Below are 27,861 nucleotides of genomic sequence, written 5' to 3' on the forward strand. Positions count from 1 at the left end.
AAAAGCACAAATTTGATATATTTTACCGCGCTAACGATAAGTGAACATCTGCAAAATAGGTTCTATTTCTACCTTTACGCTGTACGTGCACATACATTTTCCATGTGTATATATACCTAATCTACAATTACATATTACCTGTAATCGAGTAATATACTGTACATATCATTATACCGTATAATATCATACTATATTACATTATACAATGAAACAACTGTATGCAATAAAATAATGTTTACGAAATTTTGAAACTTGAGTTTATCTTGATCTTGAACAGTGTTTTATAGATCCCCGGCAAGCTTAATCACGTCATACTAGGTTTGAATAATACTGTCGCCGTTGTAATTTCCAAAAATGTAGGTAGTGAGGAACCTTGTCAGATTCCCCAACAACGATATTTATTTTTATGGAACCGAGTTGCGGTTACGCTTTAGCTGAGAATGATTCAAAATCTGAGGAGAATTTATGAGACATGATTTACATATCATATACGCGACACCATCATCTACAGGCTTTAAATCACCAAGTGGAATGTACGTCAACAGGATACGTAAAATAATTAATCCGTCGCGCCATGTTTTTATTGTAGATTTCTCAATACAGAATTTGAAATCACCAATCTTGGAAGAACGTGCACTTATTACGATTGTTCTTTAGTACAAGTATACGAGTACGTCAACATCCAGCAAATACGTTCCTGCAACTTTTTGCAGTGTGCCTGTACGAAAACAACTTGTCAATTTGAACATAATTAATACGTCTACTAGATCGCAATGGTATTGGAAAATATTCATAAGCGTGGTGGAACTGGTGGACACAATGGTTTGTGCAGACCGCTGTTTGAAAAACGTCCTTCTCGGTAATCACTTCCGCTCGGAAACAATTCATTTGAAATAAAAAAGTGAAACGACTTTAGTTTTTGTAGGAAATTATCTGCTGCTTGATCGGAGAATTGAATAAAATATTGTTTTTTCAAAACTGGCTGCAGTCCAAAGTGATCGTGAAAATTTCGGTTACAAAAACGCTTCAATTTCTTGTTAAAAAAAAAAACGCATCGAAAAAAAGATTTCTTCGATCAACCCCTGCCTTTTGATATGTAACAGATGCTTGTAAGATTTAAAGATGATCGGTGCACTGATTTTCTGAGTATCGTGATCACCGATTTAAAAAAATTGATTTTGAGAAAAACGCGAGTAAAGTTTTAGGTCGGGTTTATTAGTGAATATATTGGAATTGAATAAAAATATACGTACACAACTATCGACGCCTTTGAGCGTTTACAACTTTGAGCTTATCTTCCAGATGTGCTGGTTCTAACCTTCATTGTTGTTCTGTGCGAATCCACCTTCCAATCTTTTCAATAAGTTATTATTGCGAAGGTCTTCATTGCTTCCAAGATATTGGCAGGTAGACATTTATATTCATTGTTACACGAAGCGACACTTATCCTGATTCGGATCATCATCGGTTGAGTTGTAACGATCGAAGGTTGCCCATATCGCTTTTTCTATATCGTCGACTAAATTAGGGTACCAATCGACGTCTCGTTCACTTTTGTACATGATCGATGCCTTCTTTCTTAGTAAGACTGCAAGTTCTGCCATGAAGAGAAGTATTTAGAATATCGGTGTATGTTTTGCTATCGCCATCGCCGATATAATTCACGTACTTTGCCTTGTACTTTTTCTATGAACGCTGGAATATTTCAACGATAATCTCTACTTCGATTTTAGCTAAGGATCCTTAGTGGTTTGCTACACACATGCATTGGTGTGATCCATTCGTTATCGGTGGTATCTTTTTCCTCGCGCAAAGGCTTGCAGTTGTTGCGGAACAAGTTTTTTACCGCAATATCAAGGAGTTTTCAAAAGTAATATCTGGTAGTAAAAGAAACTCCACGTAATGAAGTGAAACCTCGTATTTTCTACGTTCCATCGGCAGAAACAAAAAATTCAGTCGATCGTACATCATTATTTATTGACCAATCTCTTCTACAGCGTGTTTTTTTTTTTTTTTTGTATTATTTTTTAATTATTTCAGAAACAGTTGTGACGCAATTGTAAATGTTTTTCAATACATCCATAAAAGAACTTTAGCATGGTTATGATACTGCAGAATTTTTAGTCACCCGCTGATTCGAGGCCAAGAACTCTCGTTGTAAACATGAACAGTCTATTTATTTCGTACGTCTGGCGAACGCCCGGACACGTTGGAGATGTGCAACCGTCTTAGTTGTCGCATTAAGTTTCTTGTTGTAAATTCCGTTTTCGAATCCCCTGACGAAATGTTGCACATCTTACACTAATTGTAAATATCAATCAGCCTTCGCCGTAAATCGAAAATTTCAAGGGCTGTATACAACGCAAGATCACGATATATAAATTAAGTACTGAACACCCCACTGGAATTGGTCATTCGTTGATGTCATTTACCCCGAAATAAAAAGCTAAATTAACTTACAACATGTTAATTCTTATGTGACAGACCGCGATACAACTCACCTAAAGTTTAAGCCCGCGGAGCGTCACGGAAATTCTTTCAGAGCTGTTAGGTACCTACATGATCATTAAATTATGGTTTGTTATAAAGTAGCGTTTTTTACAGTTCTTAGCTAAAAAATTTACGGATGCCGCTCACTGAAAACAATTCGCTCGATGCTGTGAAATTTCTGATTCTGGGGCACGACGGCCCCCCTCTAAATAAGCGTAAAAAAAAAAACAATTTGATAACAATTTGTACGAAAATGACCTAGAAAAAAATAACCTGCGGCAAAATAACCTGTGATAAAATATCGTGGAAACAATAAAATAATCCTAATCAAAATAACCGGTAGTTTAACGTAACCTGCGTCAAATTAACCGCACTGATAGAAACTTTAATGAGCAGAGAATGGTATATGCGATCGAAATAATCGAATGATGATAATAATAATAATAACAATAATAATTAACTTATTAGATAAACTTATCAACACAATTCGGAATGTTTACTTACGATACCACACGTACCATCCAGTACGAGATCGTGTACCTGATACGTAACTCTAGCGTGTCTCTATTAGTTTTTACGAGGTAATTTTGCCGCAGGTTGTTGTTTTTAGGTTATTTTGACGGTAATCCTTTTTTCTAGCTATTATTTCCGATGTTTCTTCGTTAATTGTAAGAGCGATAAAGAAATGTTACTTCGAAAAGGAACGCCTTATTATCCATAGAAAACTTTACCACGTAAACGATGGACGTATTAATTTGTAAATAGGCGGTACCTTGTGCTGCTCTCTTCATTTTTTTTATTCAATATACACCAATGCTATCGTCTACCGGCAGTCTAGATTATCCCCCGTAGGTAGGCAGACACAGAGAGCCCTTGAGGCAGACTTGAGTAGGTATAAATATGCTTTTTGAAACATACACTAATAAGCTATTTTTCCCCTAAAGTACTCCATTTTGACAGAAACACCCATAAATTTTATAAAAAAATATTGAAAATTGTAAAACTTATAATGCTTTATGTAAAAAACGTCTTTTTAAAAATTGGTAGCTTTCTAAATTTTTTTTGGTCATGCCGACATTTTATTTTTCAAGAAACAACGATGGGTTCTTATTCTAGAATGTTCAAAGTATGTTGCACATTTTTTTAATTCATATCTGACTGATATTTGTATGTAACAGCTTGGACATAGTGTAAAAACAATGAGATTTCCCTGAAGTGTTACAAGGAAGGGTTGAGAGAAATCGTTCTACCGTAACTTTTGTATTGTCTGAGATTTAGTAAACCGTAATGGAGCGAAACGTAATCACGTTTTGGAAAGATAACTGTTTCAAAATCACAGTAAAACTCGAAAATAGTGATATTGCTTCGCTCAGTGTTTCGTATCAACGATGTTACTAACTTGAACGTAATTTGATTAACAAACCAGAACCGTGCAGATCAAAATCCCGAGTAGTATGTACAAGCGTGATTTCCGACTGTCGTACGATGTTCTAGGCATTGACCACAATATATTAGTGATGTAACGAATGCAAATTTTTAAGTACTTGCGAATGCAAATGCCGATGCGGATATTTGTCTTCGATATTCGCGAATGCGAATGCAAATGCGAATATACATTTTTTAATCTCGCGCCATCACCTTATTCCGGAAATTGCCGATCTGATCCGAACTAAACCGATTGCGATTGTTTGAACAGAAATAAATTCATTTTGAAGTTTGAGTGTGATTCAAGCGTGAAGGCAAACTTTTATAATATAAGTTCATTATCAAACTAATGTTTTTTGTCTTATTTAATATTATATTTTCAAAATTTGTATAAGCAAAATATGAAGTATATGTGACATTCACGTTCGCAAAATATTCGCACAATTTTTGCGAATGCGAATGTCAAGAAATATGCAAATATTCGGGTAGAGGTCAATATTGCGAATGACCGATATATCGAAATTTCAAACATGTGAAAATAAAATAACGAAAGATGAATTGTTCGAAATCTCTAGTCACTGGTCAGTAGTCGTTCTAATCAGCGACAAGTGTCTTCAAAACATTCATAGAACATATCCCATAAACCGCTATTATTCACACCGTAATGAACCTAAGACTAGCCATGCGGGTAAAGCCCAACATCCAAGTCATAGATTGTGTCCAGTCATGCATTAAACCATACAAGATGTAGGTATACGGTCAGTTGAAAATACATTTCTGCGTGTGTCGACTTGGGTAATCCCCTGAATAAGTTGAACCTTGACGACTTTTCTGCGTAATCTGATAACTATATTCAGGGATACGATATTACGTCAATAATTCCGAACAATTATCGTGTACAGTTGCTAATTGAGATTGTCAATCACACTTGACAGCTTGGGTGAAAGCCAGGTAAAATAACCTAACACACATTAATGGCGTGTTAATCGATTGTAACAGTCTATGCGTCACAGCAGTCCGAATATCGGGACATTATGCTTCACATCGAAGTCGAAGATTCGGTGAAAATTTGATTAATAACAGCCACTAATTGGCGGGAAACAACATATTTCCGAGGATTGTAAACTTCCATCGTATCAGGTTGTCCTGACCTACCGATTTCCGGATAATTCCACACGACTGTAATGTATGTCAGGTTTCCACGTGCCCGCAGTTCGATCGTATAAACTCATTCCACAGTCAATAGCAGACAATGAGAGCAGCTCGGTTCAGTTGATTATCTAATTGAATTATAAATTATTTGACTACTATCCGTTAAATTTCTAGTGATTTTCCATTGCCCACGATTAGGAGTACCTAATATTTATGTTTCCCCAGAGATACCAACAGAATGATTTTTTCGCTCTTTATTTTCGTTGCCATTTGGACAGATCATCATGCTCATTGTCATTCAGCTCTCAATCACGTCTGCCTTATTTTTTTCCCTCGTTCGTCGAAACATCGAGGAAACATCCGCTGTATTTCGATTCTCTTTAAATTATTATCATCATTCGTGAGTTAAAAAATTCTGACCCACAAATGCGCAGAAATAAGCCAGCTGGATTGGTCAACATTATCATATGTACATTTAAAGGTAGCGAATTATTATTGCTGATAAAGAAATTTACCGAGCTATCGACAAATCAGGAATAGTCTTCAGATTGAAAAATTCAGGAAATTCCAAAGTGGATAAATAATATTTTTTGTGATTCATTTTTTGCCAATCTCATATGCTGCGTAGTGGCGAAATAACCGCAAACGCTTTTCCAGACTCTCGATTCCAGATTAAATATCACTGATACAGTGCCTTTTTTTTAATTTCGTCAACGTCTTAACGACGAAGTATATTATTAATTCAATTATAGATCTTACGGTGATTTACTTAATTTGCTTTAATGATTTCTCCATGACATCTCTCCGGAAATATGAAAATTTTCCAAAGTCTGCATATAAATGAAACACAATTTCCGATACCAGCATCATCAGATTGCAACGAATACATATTACGAATAGCTAAGGAATAGTCATTGCAATTGTCAGAATCGACGGTTCGAATATTCATGAGAAAGGAACTGAACTTCGCGAGAACTTATCGTGGTTATTATTTTTATTATTCTACCAAGGAGAAAAGTAAAAAAATTAATAAAACGCGGAGTAGAGCCAGACGCCTAGGCATCCCCTCCATTCGCAACCGCTTTTGGTCCCCCTATCATTTCAACGCATGTTCTGCAGTGCCCCCGGTAGACCAGGCTTGCTATCTTCGTTGTGAAGAACTTGAGCGATCGTCATTCTTGGAACTGCAGCTCAAGATCACGATTCGCTTTGGTAGCGGTTGTGCGCTAATAGGAAGAGCGCAGGAGATCGATAGAAAATCCGTACCTAATTCGACTGCAAAGTAATATACAATAGCTTGTATACATCTAGCAGAGACGCATATATCGCTACTTTTGGAAATTCATGGTAGTTTTCCTATAAATTTTCTCATTCCGAGTGAAGTTCGAGTAAATTTTTATGAACTCGAGTACGTGGTGATTTGCACGAGTTCTATCAAAAATTCTACGAGCCCGTACGAATTTCGAACTACACGAACTCTGTACGAAAATTTTTAACAGTGCATTACCCGTAAATTGCGGCGTCGAAAATCAGAGAACCTTTGCTTAGACTAAAGACATTTGCAAATAAATTAGAAGAAGTGCTGAAGAGTATCCGTAAACACTTGTGAAAATATTTTCAACTCGCGTCGGCTTCCTGACTTGGCCGGGACTTCAATTTTAGGTGAGTAAAATTTTAATTCAAATTCTTTTCGACTCCTTAGTTTCATGTTATCCTTACTTCAGTGTAGGTATATATGTTTCTCCGATTTTAACCGCACATATCACTCATCATGCATTGAAAATACGATTTATGAATACAAAACTTCCACGATTTGCAATTTGTCTGAATTATAGTTGGTTAAATCTTTTCTACTAAACTGACGCAATTTTTCAACAAATTGGATACATTGAACATTAATAAAAATGTTCCGCCTTCGTTTCATCAGCGAGAAAAACCTTTTTCTTTTCTTTCGGTATTCCGTCTATTAATGCTGTATGAAAGGAAAGTATGTTTTAGTAATGAACCTCAGCGACCTAAATGAATGGAAAGGTTTTGGTAATCTAGCCCGGATGTTGTTATCGTAACACGTAACGTCGCCGGTGTATCTATTATACGACATGTATTTGACAGGTTGCAATGAGCGTCACAGGTCTGGCCTCTGACCTCGGTGTCGACTGCCGTGATCCAAAGGATACGACTAACGATATTCAACCTAAATCGATTGTAAGGCACAACTGAGAGTTTCCAGAGACATGATTTGCTCGACTCCGAAACCTTTTGTTGTACTACAATTTTTCATCTTATAGTGTTGGGCATTTTCTTTTGAAATTACACCCCCTGAATGTCATGAAAGTATTATACATGTTAATAAAACTGAAATCCATGTTTCGTCGACTCCGTGCCTGAAAGTTTAATTCTGGTTATAAAGCCTGGAAAAATTTCAAGTCCATAAACCGAAAATTGGCCATTAAGTCTTTCAACTTATTTTTTCGACGTAAATTACGTCATTGGAACAAAATTTGAATCGATTTGTAGCACGAAAGTTGTCTCGACAAACATTTTGACAAATTCAATAGTAGCATCAAAATCGGCTGCAGCTGATCGCGCCAAGTTCATTAAAAAAAAATAACGTGAACACGAGCGAGCCGAAATCACTATCTTATACCGCAAACAAAAGCGTTTGGCCTACGCGGCGAAAAATATTGTCACATATTGCTTCCCTTTCACGACGAAATTCGAAATTCTAAAAATTTCATACTCTTATAAATTTTTAGAGCTTTTCTTCAAGTCTTTTATCAATGCGATCGATGCAAGGAGAGTCGGAATATACTGGTCACGATATCTCGAAATCGTCAGTTCGATCAAGAATATTCGTCGTTTTCAGGGCATACACTTTCAAGTGCATATAGGTATAGAATTAGTGATGAATACGGTTGTCCATCCTGTATAATTGACTCGTGGTATAGACCAAAGTCTTATATACACAGGTCTGAGTACTTTGGTATGGAAACCGTGCCGGATCTGAGGCCTCTACCGCGTGAGCTTCCTAGTTACTAACAATAAGGGGCCTGTCATAGCGCATACATCAGTTTATTGCGCAACATAATAAAAACGCCGTGGTTGAGATAAAAACTTTAGTTAGCCTGTAACGATTCTTTTTAGAATAGTACCTTGAAGATTAAATAAAATTTTTTTACATACGTCTTTTTGACTTTAAGAATTTTTGCTATTCAAGCCAAAAAGGCGTGTGTGAAAAAAAAAAAATTCCAGTTTTTTCACAGATTTATACATTATACACATTTTTAAGTTGATTGGAGAAAAAAAATTTTTTTGATACGCCTTTTTGGCATTAGTAACGCGATGTGCATACATTTTTGATTAGGAAAGGTATTTTTGTGATTAATAACCTCATTTTTCATTTACTTCGCAAACGGAATTTGCACCAGAGATGCAATAATATTCTGTTTTTATTGTTGTTATCTCATGAAGCGTGTAACCAGCGTAAATTTCACAGTTAACTATCCAGGCAGCACAAAACTCGAAGTCGTCAAAAAAACGTATAATCGTTAAAGGATGTCTGATGCGCCATTTTATGACGCCTAAAAGATATCTTTATGTCCAAAAGATAGCTTCATATCTATAATATGTCTTTGGGGCCTTACAGACGTCAGAAAATGGCGCATAAGACATATTATGGACATTTTTTCGACAACTTCAAGTTTTGCGCTGTCTGGGAACAATAAGAACAGAAGTTTATAACAGACTGTTCCATCTTATGCCCGTTAAACGTTTAATGAACGTTGGTGAATTTAGTGTGTAAAATATAGAGTTTCAATTGAGCGCATGCGCGAGCGTTATTTTATTGCACCGTTAGGAAATGGGACACCCACGCAAGCTTCATAGACTTCGAAAACCGAACTTTCCAATCAGGTGTTGGACAAAAAATTTTGCACTTTACTAACTGATTTTAAATGAGCTCATCAGCAGAATTAGAATTTTTTATTATGAGAGATACTGTAAGAATGTTAGCAAAAAAAAGTTGAGCAACATAACTTGCAGAATTGTATAATAAACATTCTACCTGCGTCTCAGATCGACGTTACGATGCACCTGCTGGTTGTCTCACAAATGCAAATGCAAACGTAAAACATATTCGAGAGAGATACAAAAGATTTCGAGATCCGTTAATGTCTCGTGAAATGACTGTCGAATCACAATCATCCCTTGGTAGTCACACTGGGTCGATTCTACCCAGTCAGTTTTCAAAAACCATTGGGAGCAAACTATCGATCCAAAGTGGTTCAAAAAATTACTGAACATGCTTCGAACATTCTACATAACGTGCGAAAAATTAATTTATAAAAAATAAAATGGTGACGTCTTAAAAAGAAATCATAAAGAGGTCAAAACGCAAAAAAAGACACTTTTTCATTCAAAAAATCATAATTCCATGAATTTTTAATACTTTTAGCTAAAATTTGGAGGTGATACTCCTTAGATATGCTGCTTTCAGGAAAAAAATAGTATCATAGTGCGCGCTTAAAGAAAAATATTTATTCCAACATGTGAACAGAGTCGATTTCAAAGTAGGAAAAACTGTCGAATTTTTCAAAAATATGGGTTTTATTCGTTAAAAAAAAGTGAATTGTTTTTATAAATATAATTTTTATCACTCTTATTATTATAACGTTAATGTTTACAGTGATGACTGATGTCTATGATGAGTAATGATTATAGATGATTCGCTATTTTCCGATATTTCACGTAAGTGATTTTCCTCACTGCCGATGACTCACCGCCGACATTTCTGTCATTATCTTCAAACGGTTCCAACAGGAACGTTCGATTGCGAAGATTATACATCTGCACAGCAGATTAACTCATTATGCATACATAAAATATCGAAAAAAAAATTAGCGAGTATCGCAGGTACACTTACGATCGAAGCAATTGTTCGGAACAAAAAGAAAAAAAAAAAGAAATCGATTTTTTTCACAAACAACGACGCTGTGGTTACACCTGGGTCGATTCTACCCTACTCGCGCGCACGACGTCATTCCTTCGGCTGTAAGGTAAACACTAATGCTTAATTCAAATGTCTGACGATCCCTACGTATAGAAGATAATTTAAACTAAGGGTAGACGGCGAATACAGTCCCATTTAAAGCCGGGAACTTTGTATACTTTGACCGACGGGTTGATTCTACCCAGAGTGACCACCGAGCGTTGTAAAGTGTTGGGTAGAAAAAAAAAAACCGTCAATATTGACATAACTAAAAGATCAACTGAAGAGAATAACAGTTAGTAGTTAAAATCGGCTGATTCAATATGTTCTTAAGACCAGTGCATATATTTTACTTTACACAGCAGAACAGCTCTAATTTCATACGTTTTCAAAATCACGAATCCATCGTCATTCGATCATTCTGATCGTCTTCGTCACTTTTGCCCTAGAGCGGTTTGACGCAGGATGTAGACGTGAGACATTCAATACGAGGCTGATCACCTGCTACGTTCTACACTCGCAAACATCATGACTTGCCACTTGTCAGATAAATTGATAAACCCATTAGGAACGAGGAATAATTGCATGAATCGCATAGTCACGAGCAGTGAACTGTGGTACTTGACACTGACTGATGTGAGGTATACTTGAATTCATGTAAACGAATTTGAGACACGTCACACTGCCCACTGTATACACCTTGTGTGTCACGTAGGCAGGATTAGATTCGTTGTGAATATTGGACAAGGTGTGGTTTAGAAATTCGAGGCCAGATGACCATACATCAAGACTTCCACCCTACTTAGGCGCACACATTTTGAACTAATATGATCAAGCGTGCAAAATATAGGATTGAGGATACGTAAAGTGTTTGGCCGAAATCAATACTTTGAATTTGCGTGCGCTTTCCGTTCAAAGTAATCATCCGGCGTATGAATTATGGATGAGTCGAAGCCTCGAACAATTTGCTTTTGTCTATCAACAAATTATACCCCCAAAATTTGTATTTCTTCTTCGATAAATTTTCGGGATCGCGAATGAATGAAATATAAGTAGCAGGAAGTAAAAATATGTCTGAACGAAGCGCGTTTCTTAAATTACAAAATTTGAATAATTGTTGCCTCGATCAGTGTCATTTATCAAGCGCCTCTGACGTAAAGTTGAGGTTTGAGTCAAAACGAAATAGCATAATGTAAAAATTTACTAGCGGAATAATTATCAGCACGTTTTTTTCGCACAACTGTCTTGCGTAATAGCTTCCTCGTGATACTATCTGGATTATTCGTAGTGTGCGTTCTGTGTCAAGATCGTTATGTTTCAAAGCCACCGGCATAAACGTTGAGCAGAGTATAAAATATGATGTTTATGAAATACCAAAAATTGACTTTGAGTGATCAGATGGATGTTCGTTCACCCAAGCGCTGGCAACAAAATTAACCTTGAAGGCAAACCGTCGATCGATCATTAAATCTATGAAATTACAGGTGGTAAATAAATCGCAATAGAAACACTATGTGAAAACGTGTCCCGAACAATTTACGAAATATTTAATAAGCCGGCTACAGAATACGTCCGATGGTTAAACTTAAAAAAAATTTGGCAAAATTCAATAAAATTTAAACAATGCGCACGTCATAGGCATCATAACCTTCCTGGTAAATACAAGTCGCAACTTATATTTATAAACTAGTTTGCATACCTAGTCAATTGTAGATACTAATTTGGCTGAAAGAAGTCGACATACAATTGCGCAGTATTTTTATGGCACGAAGCGATGAAAATTGTCGTTTATCAGTGAAGCATAACCTAACATTCACGTTATTTAAAAAATTAAGACTTGTTCATAATTGATGCGCGATTTTTTAGGGTGAGAAATTTTATGTTCACTTTCTGATTTAACAACGTTCCAACTACATTTGTCAATAAGAAAAAAAGTTACAAGTACAAGAGTAAAGTAATAAAAAGCAAAAATTCATTCGACGAACAATCCAAACGTCAACCCCATTAGTATAGATCCAACATTAGGTTTTGCCACAAAGTTTGCACTTACTGAAATGTCTGTAAGTTATTCGGAAAAAATGTAACGGAACACAACGGACCAAGTGAGAAGTCGGGTTTTTTTATTTTCTCGACGTCATTAGTAACCCTTGATGGGAAAATCTATACCGTGTGTGTACTGGTTCCTGGATGAGCGATTGAATCCTTACTTTGCATGTATCGATTGAAAAAAATACTTTTCAAAACGTCGATTAAACGTCGAGGTTTACAATAACCTCGATCAATAACACGTTATGCTTGGTATAACCGTGCCTGCTCGGAATCATAACTCTCGTAATAGGAAACTATGATAATTGTTGCTCGATGCCGTTGACACGGACATATGTGACTTTTTACGATTTTCGTTCAGTGACAGTTTGACCAGACGATATTTTAATCTCATGAGATAAGAATGTGACGTATTTGTCAAAATCAGTAAATTATTCCGGGGTCACGTGTGCGAAGCACTGGTAATTACAAATGACGCAGAGAATTTTAATTTCTACGAATAGCCACGTAACGAGCATAAAATATTGTGGCAATCCTAAAATTTTATCGATAAATTTTATTCAAGAGTGATCCAGGCACTTACAATTTATTAGTCATTCCGTTTTACATCGAAGCCTTGGATCAGTGTATCTAGACAGACGGAAGTATAATTAGAAACTAGTTTGAATATTTAGGAACTGGAAATGAAAGGATCCGTATTCGTATACTGCGACTAGTCCAGTATATTCAAACGAGAAATGCCCCAGGGCCAAGGGTTCTAGGTCACCATGAGCAACCTTCGACGAAATATATTTCCGGATGGATTTCAATGCTAGACGAAAGGTGAAACGTGGGTAAAATTGGTATAAATTATGTGCGACAAAATATGATTATTAAATTGATATGCTATTAACAAAATCGACAACGATTCGACGGCCGAATTTGAACAACTTTCAACAATTGCAAGATACGAATACGAAAAAGATGATTCATGCAAACGTAGCGTTTCCCTCCCACGTGAAAATATCATATTTGTTACTTACCGATTAATGTATGCAAAAGAACAAGATATAAATAACGGCCACCCGACCTTCCTAAATATCTTTAATAGCAAGTAAGCGAACAGGTAGGTAAACATATATGAATGTCAATTATTCATATTATAATAACTTCAGCGTTAGTAGCGTATGTCAATGTCGGTTGCTCGTATTATAAATATTATAATAATTTCAGCATTAGCAAACGATAGCTTATGACTTTGGATATTCAAAATAATTTCGGTATGTTACACATCATATTTAATGACATTAGTTTGAACAAACTACAATATTACCGCATGAATATGTTATCCGCATGAAAATTTCCAAGTCAGACAGTCTCGATCGAATGATAGTTCACGTGGTCTCATGCAGAACAACAGTAGTTTCTTTTTTTTTCTCTTCTTCCCACTTGTATACCGATTCGATCTTGTTAATTTTCCACCGGTAGATTAAATGCATGCATAATCGCAAATAACATGAGAATTATATGCATGACGTTAGTTTGAAGAAAAAAATGTGGAAACGCAATGACTATACTGGATGTTTTTAAGTTAACATGATAATCGGATAGCAATATTCAAAACTTTTTAACTTATTTATCTACGCAGTTAAATATGGTTGTGCAATAAAGATGTTACAACCTCACCACCATGAGTATTACGTGACATGAAAAAGCCAGTGCAGATATTTGCACCAGAAGTCGATGCTTCCTTACCAGTAATAAAGTAAAATGACGCAAAACAGATTCAGGGTTCGTGCCAATCGTGCAATAATAATAAACATTGACTTATTGTTATTGAAAATGAAATACATATCAGTATCTTTTGCTTCGTTAGAGCTTCCTCAGATTCAGATGATTCTTAAGTTGCGAGATCCGAAAATGGATCTACCAAACCTGCTTCAGAAACGTGATTTCCATGTCATTCGTACAATCGAGCACATGTTAATTTCACATATGATTTATTTTCCCCGTATATTCATCGGGGATAACCATGTACGTTCAACTGTACGATTGACGTCAGTTCAGACTGCATGAATCCTCGGCACTCGATCTGATGATGTTGATCGCACGCCTTGCGTACACTTACATAACCTACCTGTACTTACCAAGTTATGTTAATCACGAAGAAAATACTTCATTAATAAACCATTAATGCTGACGCGTAACATCGTTGTTGTGTGTGTCTTGCTCGCTTTTCACTCTACACTCATCGTTCTAATCCATGAGCTGTAAGCCCATATAAGTAAAATGTATAATTGATACCTAAGTGGGCGATAGACCGCATGTGAAATGTCCAGGGACATGAAAAAGCAGAAGTAGAATTTCTCTGGACCAAATTAAATGATAGATTCAGTTAATGAATTATCACCTTAGTTCATTATAACAGTACAGGTTCAATAAACAATCAGCTTTGACTAGCATGATGGGCTAATGACGCCATGAGTACATGTGCGTTAATCGTCACGCTTAATACGATTTTTACGATTTTCTCTAACATTTCCAGGGGATTGTAATTTTCCTCACGTTCCCTTAACCTTGTACAAAATTTTTTAACCGTTCTTTTCTCCTTTCGATTCGTTATTACATTCCCATACATATGACACGTAGATTGGTACGTTATTCTATGGCGAAAACATGCAAATAGAATCGAGTGGAATACGGAGATGGCTCAAATGCTCAAAATTATTGAGGAAGGAAGATAAACTTGGAAAATTTATAACGAGACCCTCCAATTATGACTCAACCACGTCGGCGATTGTTAGAAAAATTTGTGGCGTAAAACTACTGGTTTAGTAAAAATTCTGTATCGTAAGGCCGCATGGTCTTAGAAGTTTCAAGTCCGATTTTCATTTCAATGTTATAAATCTCTCCGAATAAATTGGTATCCTAGATCCGATTCAATTGTTTGATAAAATCACGCAGATAATAACCAACGTAGATATGTTTCCCTTGAAGCCTTATGTATTCAAATTCAAATTCCATGCACAACTTCATGCCAAGTATAAATATATCGAAATGAATTTAACAAATATTTCAGTTCAACATTAAAATCAGCTAAAGCTACACGTAATTGGGAAGGCTAAACGCAATTAGGGCATGCATTTTGCGCAGATTTACCACACATCGTGCGCGTGACAAGAAATTACAATTAGCACAAGTTATCGAAGTCAGAACGTCAGACACGGAGGAGAAGCGATTATGCTTCGATCTTCGGAAACTTCATATACGAATAAGTGAAAATTTTACCGTGCACCGCGAATATTTGGTATGGGAAGTAGAAGAGAGAGAAAAAAATAAAAAATAATCGCAAGCAATCCCACTGCACGCGCAAACTTTCGCTGCGAGGCGTCGATTGCCTAGTCAAATTTTTCCATTTGTTCTTTGGCATATTTTTTTCTTTCTTCCTTTCATTTTATCAGTTTAATATCTGAACAGGAAATTTTCCAGACTTATAATCGATGGGTGCAGCTAATTGACGCATCGCTGGTGTGTCACACTCATCTAACACCCATCAATGGGAAAAGAGGTGGCTTTTTGTTTTAAGTGGGAGCACCTGAAGTTCACGATCAACTTTCACTCCTTGCAGTGTTACACGTCTGGCAAGTACGAAGCTCCTCGCAACACTCGATATCTATCGCGTAGTTTTATATATCAGTCTTGCACGGCTATAGAGAATAGTTTTAAACCCGGAGCCGCCGAGGCTTGACTACGCGGTGCGCTCGTCCAACACACGCGAGTTCAAAAAGTATTAAACATCTTTTTTAATTTTCAAATCATTCTTACATCTTCGATATTTGCTCTTCGTTTTTTTCTTTTCTCTTCATTCTTTACATCGCAGAAAAAGAATAAAATTTTATTAACACGGGTAACGTGTCGAGTGTGGAAAAAGGTTCAGTGTCTTCATTCTTCTTGGTCTTTGATCCCATCCCCTGGAACATTTTGTGCATCTTCTATACACAGTGACGTAAGAGGTGTGTAAAACGTGGAAAAAGCGACAGATTTATGACAGGGAAAAATAAAGATTCCGCGATACTGACAGAATTCCAAGAAAGTCTATTCGTAACATTTGGCCATCGTTATTTAGAGAATTTCCATTGCCATACAGTAAGGGGAAAAGAACGCGATATAAGGAAAGAATAATTAATAACCTTTCGGCACCTGTTCCGAAGACAATTCAGCGAAACGAAACAGGTACAGGATAATTATGATTATAAGCAACTACTGAATTCTTCAAGACGAACAAACTCCATCTTCTAGCTAATAGATGCAAGACGATAATTGGTTTTTTTTTATTTTGTCATACCTAGGCAAATAAGTAATCAGTCATCGTTAGCCTGTTAAATTATCCGTAAATTGGAAAATGAAAATTACGTGAGCGACAATGTTTCGTAGTAAAATTCTGCAAAATCGATCCGGAAGTATCTCAGCAAATACGCCACGAGGTCTGTAATTAGATAGTATTTATTATGTGATTGTCAGAGGAACGCGACCCTCGATAAGTTGTCACATTGTGTTGTAGACATTCGCGTTTCGGCCCCACATGATCGGCCAAATCGCGCAGCTACGTTATACGATTTAGATTGTAATATATGGCGCAGAAGTCGTTTCGACATTCGATCATGCAACGAATTGTAATCAGGAACGCTCGTGTCGTCTCCAATGGGCCAAGAAAACTTACCCAACTCATGATGCGATTCGATACGCTTCGCTTCGACATGTGTCACATGGACAGTAACAGTAGTCGATGCTGTCTGTTGTGGGAAGTTCGTGTTCATTGTAGTTGACCAATTTTCTTACACAGCCATTTTCCATTTACCAAAACAGTCGGTTAAACCGTCCAAGTTTTCTTGTCGTTTAGAGATCTGGTCACTTGAATATATATCGCAAAAATTTAAACTTGAATACAATTTTGGCAAAACTTCATGTTATTTCAAGTCTGCATACTGTCAGATATCTTGTGGCGGTGCAAAACCCAGTTCCCAGTAAAACTTTGGAGAAAAGCACGTAGACAAAGTTCCAATTTGCGCAACTTTCAAGTGCTAATCATAATGCGAATGTGTCGGAATGCCTGTACTCTTGTGAATTGGTAAAGCAAATTTTAACTATCATAAAAAAGCATCCTTGTAATAATATAACGGTTATAGGAGAAAAAAATTTGAACTACTTTTTACCGCCCATCCGGTTGAGAATTAATTTTTTGCCACAAATTTTCAAGATTTAAGTACTCGGAATCGCATGCATAAAAATGTTTGTTCCGTCCTTTCCTTATTCTGGGCAGAGGTCGATCGCGATATTGTTAATCGCATGTAAAATATCTACTATGACTTCCACGTACGTAGCGAAAGTATCAAAATATATGACAGCATGCATCTCTGATGAGAATGCAGAGCGCCATTCGAAGTCGTGGATTCGTTTTCTGACGATAATATGGGTAAATAACCGCAACTCGACAAAATATTTACTCCGCATGACTGAAAATCCTGGTATTATTTATTTTCGAAAACGAAGGACAAGTGACTTCTGCCATAAATGAAGTTTTATATGATTCGCTCCACGTAACAAACCGAACGAAGTGTCGAATTAACCCTTTATCCTAATAAATGAAATTTCTAGTTTCGCAGAGCGTTCGATAATGGTGGAAGTTTTGATGGAATCTGGTGGACAAGAAGTGGCGGTGGCCGATAACTGCGGATCGACGCCAAACACCCCGGCGGATTTTCCGTCAAAGCCAGTCGAGATGTCGGTCCCACCAACGAAATTGACCACCCTTCAAGAGTTCTATACAGGACAGAGTATCTTCATCACCGGAGGTACAGGCTTCCTGGGTAAACTGCTGATCGAAAAACTGCTGCGAAGCTGCCCCGGAATCGTTTCGATCTACCTGCTCGTTCGCGCGAAGAAAGGAAAGGATGTGCACCAAAGAGCCGAAGAAATCTTTGACGATCCGGTAAACGCAAAATATGTGTAATATTGCATCAGAAAATCATTCGGATTACGGTTAGGAGGTTATTGAGTCGGCGAAAATCTCTAGCGGACTTTGCCTACTCACTTGCCGCTGTCTGTCTGCTATAGTCGACTGAATTCAAATTTAATTATCCATATTTATCATCTACTCAAGGAGCTCCGAAATGTTTCCGTGCCGAGAATTCACGGCCTTTTATATGTTTGAACACTTCGTTCCTCCCGTTAGTCGTTGTAACTGTTTAAATATACAATCTCATAATCGAGTGATTGGCAAGTATATGCATGCGCATGTGGTAAGCGATTTACTATCTCAGCGGGTCCGCAATTATTCAAGTTTAAAAATCGGACAGTCGATTCGCTGTGCCTGTCAAGGAGTCGAAGCTACAAAGGCAGAGAGGCTACAAAAACACTTTGAAAAAAAAATTCTTTTCCTTTCACACAACGTCTGGAGCTAGTACCAAGCCAAAATGCTGTACAAATTAAAATGAAACTGAATAGAACAATATTAAAATTCACATCTCCTTTTCCGATTCCGACATGCTTGCTACGCCATAAACGCGTATCGCATAACTTGACCTCCTTAATGAGTGTAAATTTTCGTTCACCAGCTTTTTGACCGGCTCAAGGAAGAAGTGCCCAAATTCCGTCACCAAATTGTCCCCGTAGCGGGCGACTGCAGTGCTCCTGGACTCGGATTGACACCAGTCGACAGATCGACCATCACCAGAGAAGTCTCTATTGTATTCCACGGAGCTGCCACGGTCAGGTTTGACGAAAAATTGAAACTCGCCGTTGCCATCAACGTCCAAGCGCCAAAAGACATTCTGGAGCTTTGCAAGGAAATGTCCAAGCTCAAGGTGATTTAGTTTTGCAGCTTGACATCGATATCAATTTATCGATATCATTTCATTTCTGGGCTACCGTTCGTCAGACCAACGGATTCCAATGAACGCCCCGATCATGTCCTAATACGGTGCAATTTGATTTCAGTCTATCCTACACGTGTCGACGGCCTATGCGAACTGCCCGCAGGACGAAATAGACGAGAAATTCTACGACCCCCCGATAGAATACAAGAAACTGCTTACGATGGTTGACTGCGTAAATGAGAAATTCCTCGATGAAATCACACCAGAGTGAGTATCATCGGTTAGCCAAGCATATTTTTTTTTTCCTTATTCTGAAAAAGGACAAACTATGCGGCAACGTGTTTGCGAAGCCTACATCTGCAGTTTGCGCATGCAGTCAGACTAAGTTGACGATGAATAATTTGGTACTCGAGGCAATTTGAATAGTGTACCTACCGTCACTAGTACAAACGATGGTGTTTGTCTCTCGTACATATCGTTGCAAAAAGATGTTAAAATACACGCATGAGCAACACATAGTGTAACTATTGAAACTGGATACGTTAACGTGTCCCTGTAAACACGTGCCTTTAGAGGCTTGGCTTGGTTTCTGAAACCTTCCTCAACGACAAACTTCACTTCTCGCGCATGCCAAGAAAACTCTAAGGATTTTAATGTACGTATCGTTTACGCGAGTTCAACATTCCACGGTTTACCATACCAGTTTGTTTACATGTAAAGCACTATAGACTCGGGGTAGAATCGCGTGTACCGAATGTATAATATGCGCAAATAAGAAACAAAGATCCGACGCAATTGCAGCGAAAACTCAAGACTCGGATGTCTACAGGGACTTGAGACAATTCGACTAGTTTCTGTTTTTCGTTTATCGTTGGACGCCAATTGCGAAACGCAATAGATATTTTTATCGGAGAACAGAGAAGAATCTAAGAGGGTTTGGAATTACTTCTTCGGGCTTAATTCAAATTTCTTATTCATCAAAATGGAATGCAAGAAATACTTTCAATGTCACAGCTCGGTTGTCAGAGGTAACAACCTTTGGAGTTTCTATTTAATCTCCGTTTATTTAATCAAAGAAAAACAGAGTTAAGTGACATTTAATATTATAGAATTGAGGGATCTTATACATTAAACGATGATATGATTAAATCCTCAATTTCCATTCATATTGAATATGATTCTATATTTAGTATTTATCTGCCTGTGATTTATGAAATCTAAATCCTATTTGTGTCTAATAATTCTCTATTCATTTAAGAATCTAATCGATTTTAAAAATACCGCTACATATACACTTGATTAAAGGGGAGTCTCGAAGGAGGCAGTTAGAAAGACTTAGGTACACTCTAAACTCCTCGGAAATAAATACTTCTTATAGAATAGAACAGACTTGAGAACTATCGTATTACAAGCTCTGCCTATCTACAAAAGGGTTGAAGAAACAGTCTGAATAACCGAAGTACAAAAAGATCTGCTCTTTGAATTCAAAGAAAGAGTCTGAATAACCGAAGTACAAACTGATCTGCTCTATCAAGTGATTGCAACGATATCACATCGAGCTACCGTGTACCGCTGCTTATAACCTTTTTTATTGCACTTGTGCATTGCTACGCGCTTCGTGTTTCGCTCCGCGTCTGGCCTGCATGATTCGAGTTTGTTGTTTATAACCCTGCGTATCTATGCCAGCTCTCTGTGCATAGAATAGTACACTTAGGATACCTTTATAAATTATAATCTTTTATCCTCAATAAATATCCATCAACCCTTTCATTTATTTTAATGCCCCATTTTGCAAGGGTATGTTCTGACACGCTACAGACTCAACGATGTTGTTTCCGTTTCAAGACCAATACTGTAGAATTTCCACTGTGCAGCATGGGAAAAAACAGAACGATTATAAGATTTGCGTACCGGAATTTAAGTGCAGCCTCGATTTCATAATCCGCTGCACGGTCTCAAATAACAACGACGACATATGAGCTACCACCTTGTCGATGCCAAGAATGATTCACACAATAGTGATTTACGTCGATAGTAACTTTTGCAAAATACTACTTATAGTGCATCACGGGACGTGTGACTCCTCGAAATAGTCATGATTGCATATTGGCATTTTGTCAGTTGTGAGCTTTTGTCTTTCATGCAAATGAAGGCTCTGCACGTATTAATGATGTTGGGAAAAAATTCTAAACGCAGTGTGACATGTGACATGTACCTATATGTATATTATACGGTGTCAAATTTGAATACCTATAATCAGTTGCTTTGCATTGATATGTTGTTTTGCATAGCGCGTTGCTGGTCACCCGAATGCTTCGAAGATCCATACTAGAATAAGATTGCGGATGTATAAAAAAAAAGAAGTAGACAATGCGTAATAAGCAAACGATGTTGATAGATTTACATAATTACGCGTTATAGTTTCGTTCGCCGATCAGTCGCAGCATCGGACAATGCATTGTACGCTTACCATTGAAACAATCAAGCTTCCGGATGACCCATGCATATGTTTCACATACATCAATTGAACCTGAAATGGTGCTTTTAAATTCACGCTTCATTGCGTAATGCATATAAAAAGTGTAGATACAGGTACTTCCTAGGTTTAAATTAATCATCAAAGTTCATTAACTCGTCGATGAGTAAATTATTACACTCGAATATATTTTCAAGCGAATGGAGATCGTTGAACACCGTTTTAGTACGAAAAACATACCTCAAACCGATCATCGGTATGACGTCAGCTTACACAGGCATTTTTCGTACAGTTTAAGGAGACGCATGGGTGAAACTCAATAATTTTTCGATTTCTTTGATATTGAAAATCATGATTATGAAATTTTACGAAACCAGCGGTTTTCATCCGGCTTCAATGGATTACCTTCCATATGTCTCTAGATATTATTTAAAATAATTTAAAAAACTGATGATCCTCAAAGAGGTCATTGCGTCACAATTCATGTCGTAAAAATTTTAGAGAACTCCGGTACAATCATCGGAGAAAGGTGGACAAGGTGGACAACAAAAGTTGCTACGTAAATTGCGATCCAATAAGTCACCACATAAGTAGGCCAATAATTCAGAATCGACTATTAATTTTAATTCACAAAATATGTTGTCAATATTGTTATGAAAATTGCATATTGTTACAATTAGATGGTAACTTATCACACCGCAATTTCTATAGTGACTTTTTTCTTTATGCTCATCCGATAACCGTGAGATTAGAAAAAAAGTGAGCTTGTCAAAAAACACTATTTTGTGACGTCATTTCAAATAATATCTGAACACATATGGAACAAAATTGAAACCGAGCGTAAAACAGTTTCTTTTATAAAGCTTGATCACGAGTTTAAATTTCAAGTAAATCTGCAAATCAAGTTTCACTGGCGTGTCCCCTCATAACGTCGAAGTCCTCGCGATGCAACAATACCAATATGCTATTGTCTCGCGGATATTGAATATCAAATTTTCCTATTTTCTGACCTGGTGACGACCTTAGATTAAGTATGCTTGATTTGCAAAGAGGAGTCAATAGAGCTTCGTTAAACTTCATTGTCTTGTGTATGTAACTGGTGGGTCGCCTCCGTGTCTCCTTGCCGTATCGTGATACCTTGCCGTTCACATTACGTTTTCAATGCAAAACAGCCCGTCAATCTTACATTTTCCTTCCCTATATTTCAGATTGCTGGGGAAATGGCCTAACACATATGCCTACACAAAAGCGATTGCTGAGCACGTTATCAGGGAAGAGGCTGGAGATTTGCCCGTTGGAATGTTCCGTCCAGCAATTGGTAAGTGTGGCAAGACGGCGATCAACGTCGCTAGTCGCTGAACAAAATTTGTGCGGAAGTATTTCTGCAAAAAAAAAGTAAAAATCATAATGCGACTACTTTTTGTGAATCCCCGTTTCACGCGCCGTTGGAACTGCATAATAAATGCATAGCTGTAACTACGGTTGCTTTCGCCAAGTCTCGCAGGCGCATTCCTTGTACATATCGAAACCTTCAAAAAATTGTACAACACGTAATACAACCTACGTGTTATTGAGCTATGCATAACTAGCGTCACAAGGGAACCTCCTACACGATTCAGTTCTGCACACGGTTACTACTGCTTAACTATTTATATTTTTTACGTAACTGACAAAAACCCTATGATTACACTAGTTAGCTTACTTTTAACACATTTTCTTGTAATTCTGATAATATTCCAACCGTAATTGTAACAATTCCCATTTTATTCTAATTTTTTAACAACTATGCAACAAATAACATTTGTTTCGGTGAATGTTTCTTCTTTTTCTAAAATAAGTTAGGCCTTTGTTATACCGCCACTATAGTTTTCATAATTATCGTATCACGTCTCTATCCGCAACCACACACAGAACGCAGTTAATGTGTGTATATAAATACGTATTACGCTGTTGATTTCAAAGTTTTCAATCGCACCGTGTATATATGAACAGTGTGTATGCGACTGAATTGTACGGAAGTCCAGAGTGAATAAAATTTCGAGTAGGATTGAATACGTTTGGAGAAAAGCTTCTGCTTTATAATCGGAAGATACGGCGAGACGTCTGGCTTGCCTTAACATCTTCATTTAACATCAGTACAAACCAGTCGGACTGACTAAATCGATTTACATTACTCAACGAAAAAATTTACGAATTGCCAACAAAACTTCAGACCTTGATCTTTATACCCGTTCATTGATTCACGCTTAACGGTTTTCTTAATCGAACGACTTTTACTCTGTCATTTGTAAAACCGATCCTGCATAATTGGAAATTCTGATTGTCGAAGTGCTCTTCAAAGCTTTCTTTACAATCGACAACTGTGCAGATCTCGCAGTATTCGATTCAGAGATGGGCAGCATCGATTACATTTTTAATTGAATAACCGGTTTAATTACACATTACTTCGAGCATTGTAATTGTATTTCATTTAACTACAAATGCTCAAAGTAATTAGTGATTAAACCTAATTTAATTACTAATTACTTTGAGCATTCGTTCATGATTACATGTAATCGATGACACATAATCATACCATTACATGTAATTGAGGCTCAAAATAATTTAAATTCCAAGTAATCACTTCAACCTAATAAAAATTATGCTTGGCTGACTGAAAATAGCAGTGAAGATAACAATTTCCTTGATATAAAAATTATAGTAAATACACACCTTCGATCTAGGTAGACTTTGCGAAAAATTAAGGATTAAAAAGTAGTACTTGGCACGTCGTTATGACCGAGCATATTTTTTCCGTTTTTGATAAGTTGCACCAAGTATAAGTTTTTTTGGAATATCTGTACATTTTTGAGATTTCTTTGTGAAAACATTTATGTAATTAAATGACATTCACCAGCGATTATATCGGAAATCATTTACATGTTGGTGCTCAAATTACTTTCAGCATTGTAATGGAATTTCATTTAATTAGAATACTCAAAGTAATTTGAGCACCAAAATATTTTCATTACAAATTTGCCCGTCTCTGGTTCGATTAAATCAACTGCAGTGCAGGATATTGATTCGAGTATTATAATTCACAGTGATTTCAACGTATCGAGAGCCGATCAGAGGATGGATAGACAACATGTACGGTCCAACCGGAGTGGCAGCTGGAGCTGGAACAGGTTTGCTTCGATCTCTGCACTGTAACGGATCTATCCAGGCGAATGTAGTGCCCGGCGATATGACTGTTAACGCTATGATAGCCGCTGCCTGGGACGTGGCCGAAATGAAGGGGTAAATTATGCCCCAAAAATTATGAGATCTCAAATGAATTCCCGAGTGAATTGCAAATTTTTTCAAACGCGAAGCATCGTATTTAAACGAACTATTCGTCCGGATCCCCGAAGGCTCGAATTTAATTTCACCGTTCTTACACGTCCCGTGAAAATATTTGAGTATTTTTCGTAGCTTATGGAGAAAGTCAAATCGCTAGCGAAATTTTCTTGTAATTTGTCGATAAGCGATGTATCGTTCAAAGGTTGGCTGAAGAAACTGCTAGCCCTGAACTTTTCATTTATATTTGAACATATAGTTCGAGCTTGGTAGCTAAATCTCAAACAGGAATCGATTTTGAATGATCATTATCCCGAGTAATTCAGTTTGGAAATTCCAAGATTTATAGGTAGCGTATTTTCTACTTGAGTATTTCTTTTTTGATAAATACAAACAGAATGGACATTTAAACATTTTGCCTCTTAGAACACGCATGTGTGGAGCCAATAATTTTAATGCCAGGATCAAACTGGCTCCGAATGCAGAAGTGGTTCGTCTTTTTAGAAATCTTTGGTAGCAGCAATATAATATATCACCTGAACCTCCTCTTTTGTAATCGTAAAATTTTTTATTAATAATGTTTTTTATCACGCAGAAAAAATAAAAACGGCTCGGAAATTCCCATCTACAATTACTGCAGCCGGGACAACCCCATCACCTGGGATGATTTGAAGGAAATGTCTGAAAAGCACGGGATCGCATTTCCATCGATAAAGGCGATGTGGTACTACAGCTTCCGAAACACGAAGAATAAGGTCTTCCACCTCTTCCTAGTCTACGTTCTTCACCTTTTACCAGCTCTTGTGATCGACACGGCGACGATATGCGTTGGAAAAGAGCCACGGTAAAGCATTTCGTTTATTAAAATGTTCGATGAGATATTAACATATCTCTCGTTAATGAGCCAATAATTATTCGCGATCTTATTTTCAATACGATATAGCAGTAGAGTCCGTATAAAGGGAAGAAGCCTACATCGCGAATTGCAAAAAAAGAAAACAAAATTTCCATACTGGAATGCTGATAAAATTATTCATGGGAACAGCATAATTTTCAAATTTAGAAGCTGCAGTCTTTCGCGTTTTAAAAGAGTTGAAAAAGTGTTATTTTTTTTTTTTTTGAAATATGGTAATATTCTTCGTATATATTATATCGATGCCTCGATAATAATCGAAGAGAAATCGGTGAATATCGTTTTTGAACATTTCAGATTGATAGGCGTCGAAAGGAATTCAACTTGGCATGATTTAATTTTTTTTTTTATCAATTTCAAACCGAAAACTTCAGAAATGGAATCATTCGTCGAGTCATCTTCGATTATTTGGATCAGCTGCGAATATTAATCGTAAGAAATTCTCGGTCTCATACAAATGAGAATTATAGGAGAATGAGTAATATGAGTCGTCTTGCGCCTAACAGTCTTATTAGTGCGTTACGCTAAAAGTGCGCAGCCGATCGGATCGGTTCCGCAGCAGTAAGCGTTCGGTTTTATTATCTCCAACATCACCAATTGCAGTTAATAGATGGCGTTACGCTTGTGAAGTGACACCAAGGCGCGTAGGTGAATGCGGAACAGGATTTATTATAATAATGTTTGAATAAATCGAACGTATGGAATCCACGATTTACTGTTTGAATAGTATCGAAAATATGTTGACTATTCTTTTTCGTTCTTTGTTTCTTTGATGACACAGACGATTGTCTAAGGCAAGAAGATAATCTTGATAAAACCGGCAACAATTTGACGAATTTGACAAATTCTGAATTTTTAGGAGATTCGGTATTTCGTTCTTTCGGGATTCTGGTTCTTCTACATTTTACAGATCGAAATTTTACTCCTTCTGAACTTTGATTTTCGACAAAAATATTTTTCCTGTTTTGCGGCTATTCGAAGTATTGGCTAACTATAGCTATACGATATCCCTGTATCGTTGGACTGATGTGAATCAATCGATGATGACGTTACAGATTACTCAAGATCTACAAGAAAATTCACAAATTCATGACGGTACTAAACTATTTCACAACCCACGAATGGAAGTTCTCAACGCAGATGGTTAACAAGATGTACGGCAAGCTTGAACCAGAAGATAGAGAGATCTTCTGCTTTGACATAAAGAGTATCGTTTGGGACACGTATTTCCAAACGTACATGAAAGGCATCCGGATATACCTCATCAAGGACCCCCTCGACACACTCCGACAAGCAAGAATCAGATGGCAAAGGTAAATACTCTAAATTCTCTGTTTCTCTAGTCGCATAATAAATAATCGCGTCAGTTTAATCAACAAGATATATTTTTTAATAAAACTCGTCTTTCATTTTAGAATGTATTGGCTTCATCAAGGTTTCAAGCTGTTACTTGCCTATGTGTTTCTAAGAGTGTCGTGGCTCACAGTGTCTACGGTTCTTTCCGTTGTCGCTTAGTGGAATATTCAAGTAAACCAAATGACACCGATGTTCATGCCGGAAATTAAGTTCAGAGTATCGCTACAAACGCGAGTTAATACCTCTGTAAATGTCCCTCTGTTCCTCTGTAGTTTCCACAAATATTCATTTACGTATATGCCGACAGCTACTGTAAAACCTCGGTACATTGCATTATTTACAAGATGAAAATTCGTCCAATAAGACGACTGGAGAACGCGATGACTTCAAATTGTACAAGGGTTCATGCATATTAATAATAGCTGGTAAGGTTATAAAGACATTGTTGCGTGTTACATCGGTATCTTTGATGAATACCATTTATCCGTATCCATATCATTGGATACAGGATCATGTATAAAACTGTAAAGAAATATAGTATGTTTGTAATTAAAATTCATGTAATCGACTTAATCGTAAGGTTATAGAGATAAGCTTTTGCCCGCTTCGATTTCCATCTAAGCGATTGTATACATCTGTTATTTATATTCAATAAATGTGTTTTATAAACAAGTCAATATAGTCAAAGTTATCTCACACTAATAAGTTAAGGTGAATTTAAAAACTCAAAAACTACAGGTCGATTCAACCCATATTTCATTCCCAGTAAACTGCGATGACTTGGGGCCGTTACAGAGTTTTAATAATAGCCCAATTGAAACAAGTTTTAGAGAATTTATTTTCA

At 37.0% G+C, this 27,861-nt stretch overlaps 1 protein-coding gene across 3 annotated transcripts; it reads left to right on the forward strand.

Moving 5' to 3' along the window:
* The first annotated feature begins 6,191 nt into the window (after positions 1-6,191).
* LOC124408488 (fatty acyl-CoA reductase wat-like) lies at positions 6,192-27,199 on the forward strand. Of its 3 annotated transcripts, XM_046885443.1 has the most exons (10): positions 6,192-6,298; positions 6,687-6,729; positions 17,743-18,068; positions 18,694-18,942; positions 19,076-19,221; positions 22,639-22,748; positions 24,514-24,709; positions 25,344-25,592; positions 26,717-26,974; positions 27,077-27,199. In XM_046885443.1, the coding sequence occupies exons 3-10, from the start codon at positions 17,754-17,756 to the stop codon at positions 27,174-27,176; spliced, it is 1,623 nt and encodes a 540-aa protein (XP_046741399.1). In that variant the 5' UTR covers positions 6,192-6,298; positions 6,687-6,729; positions 17,743-17,753; the 3' UTR covers positions 27,177-27,199. The 3 variants fall into 3 exon arrangements, with proteins under 3 accessions (XP_046741399.1, XP_046741398.1, XP_046741400.1); XM_046885442.1 differs by lacking the exon at positions 6,192-6,298 and having other exon boundaries at positions 6,575-6,729; XM_046885444.1 differs by lacking the exons at positions 6,192-6,298; positions 6,687-6,729 and adding an exon at positions 15,716-15,866.
* Positions 27,200-27,861: the final 662 nt, after the last annotated feature.

This window comes from Diprion similis, chromosome 8 (assembly GCF_021155765.1).
Source record: "Diprion similis isolate iyDipSimi1 chromosome 8, iyDipSimi1.1, whole genome shotgun sequence".
NCBI lineage: Eukaryota > Metazoa > Arthropoda > Insecta > Hymenoptera > Diprionidae > Diprion > Diprion similis.

What these genes read in the sequence shown, in the direction of transcription:
- LOC124408488 (XM_046885443.1), top strand. Translation starts at nt 17,754, where the DNA reads ATGGTGGAAGTTTTGATGGAATCTGGTGGACAAGAAGTGGCGGTGGCC. An exon ending in AGGAAATGTCCAAGCTCAAG is followed by an intron (nt 18,943 to 19,075) that starts GTGATTTAGTTT and finishes ATTTGATTTCAG; the next exon opens with TCTATCCTACACGTGTCGAC. An exon ending in GACGTGGCCGAAATGAAGGG is followed by an intron (nt 24,710 to 25,343) that starts GTAAATTATGCC and finishes TTTATCACGCAG; the next exon opens with AAAAAATAAAAACGGCTCGG.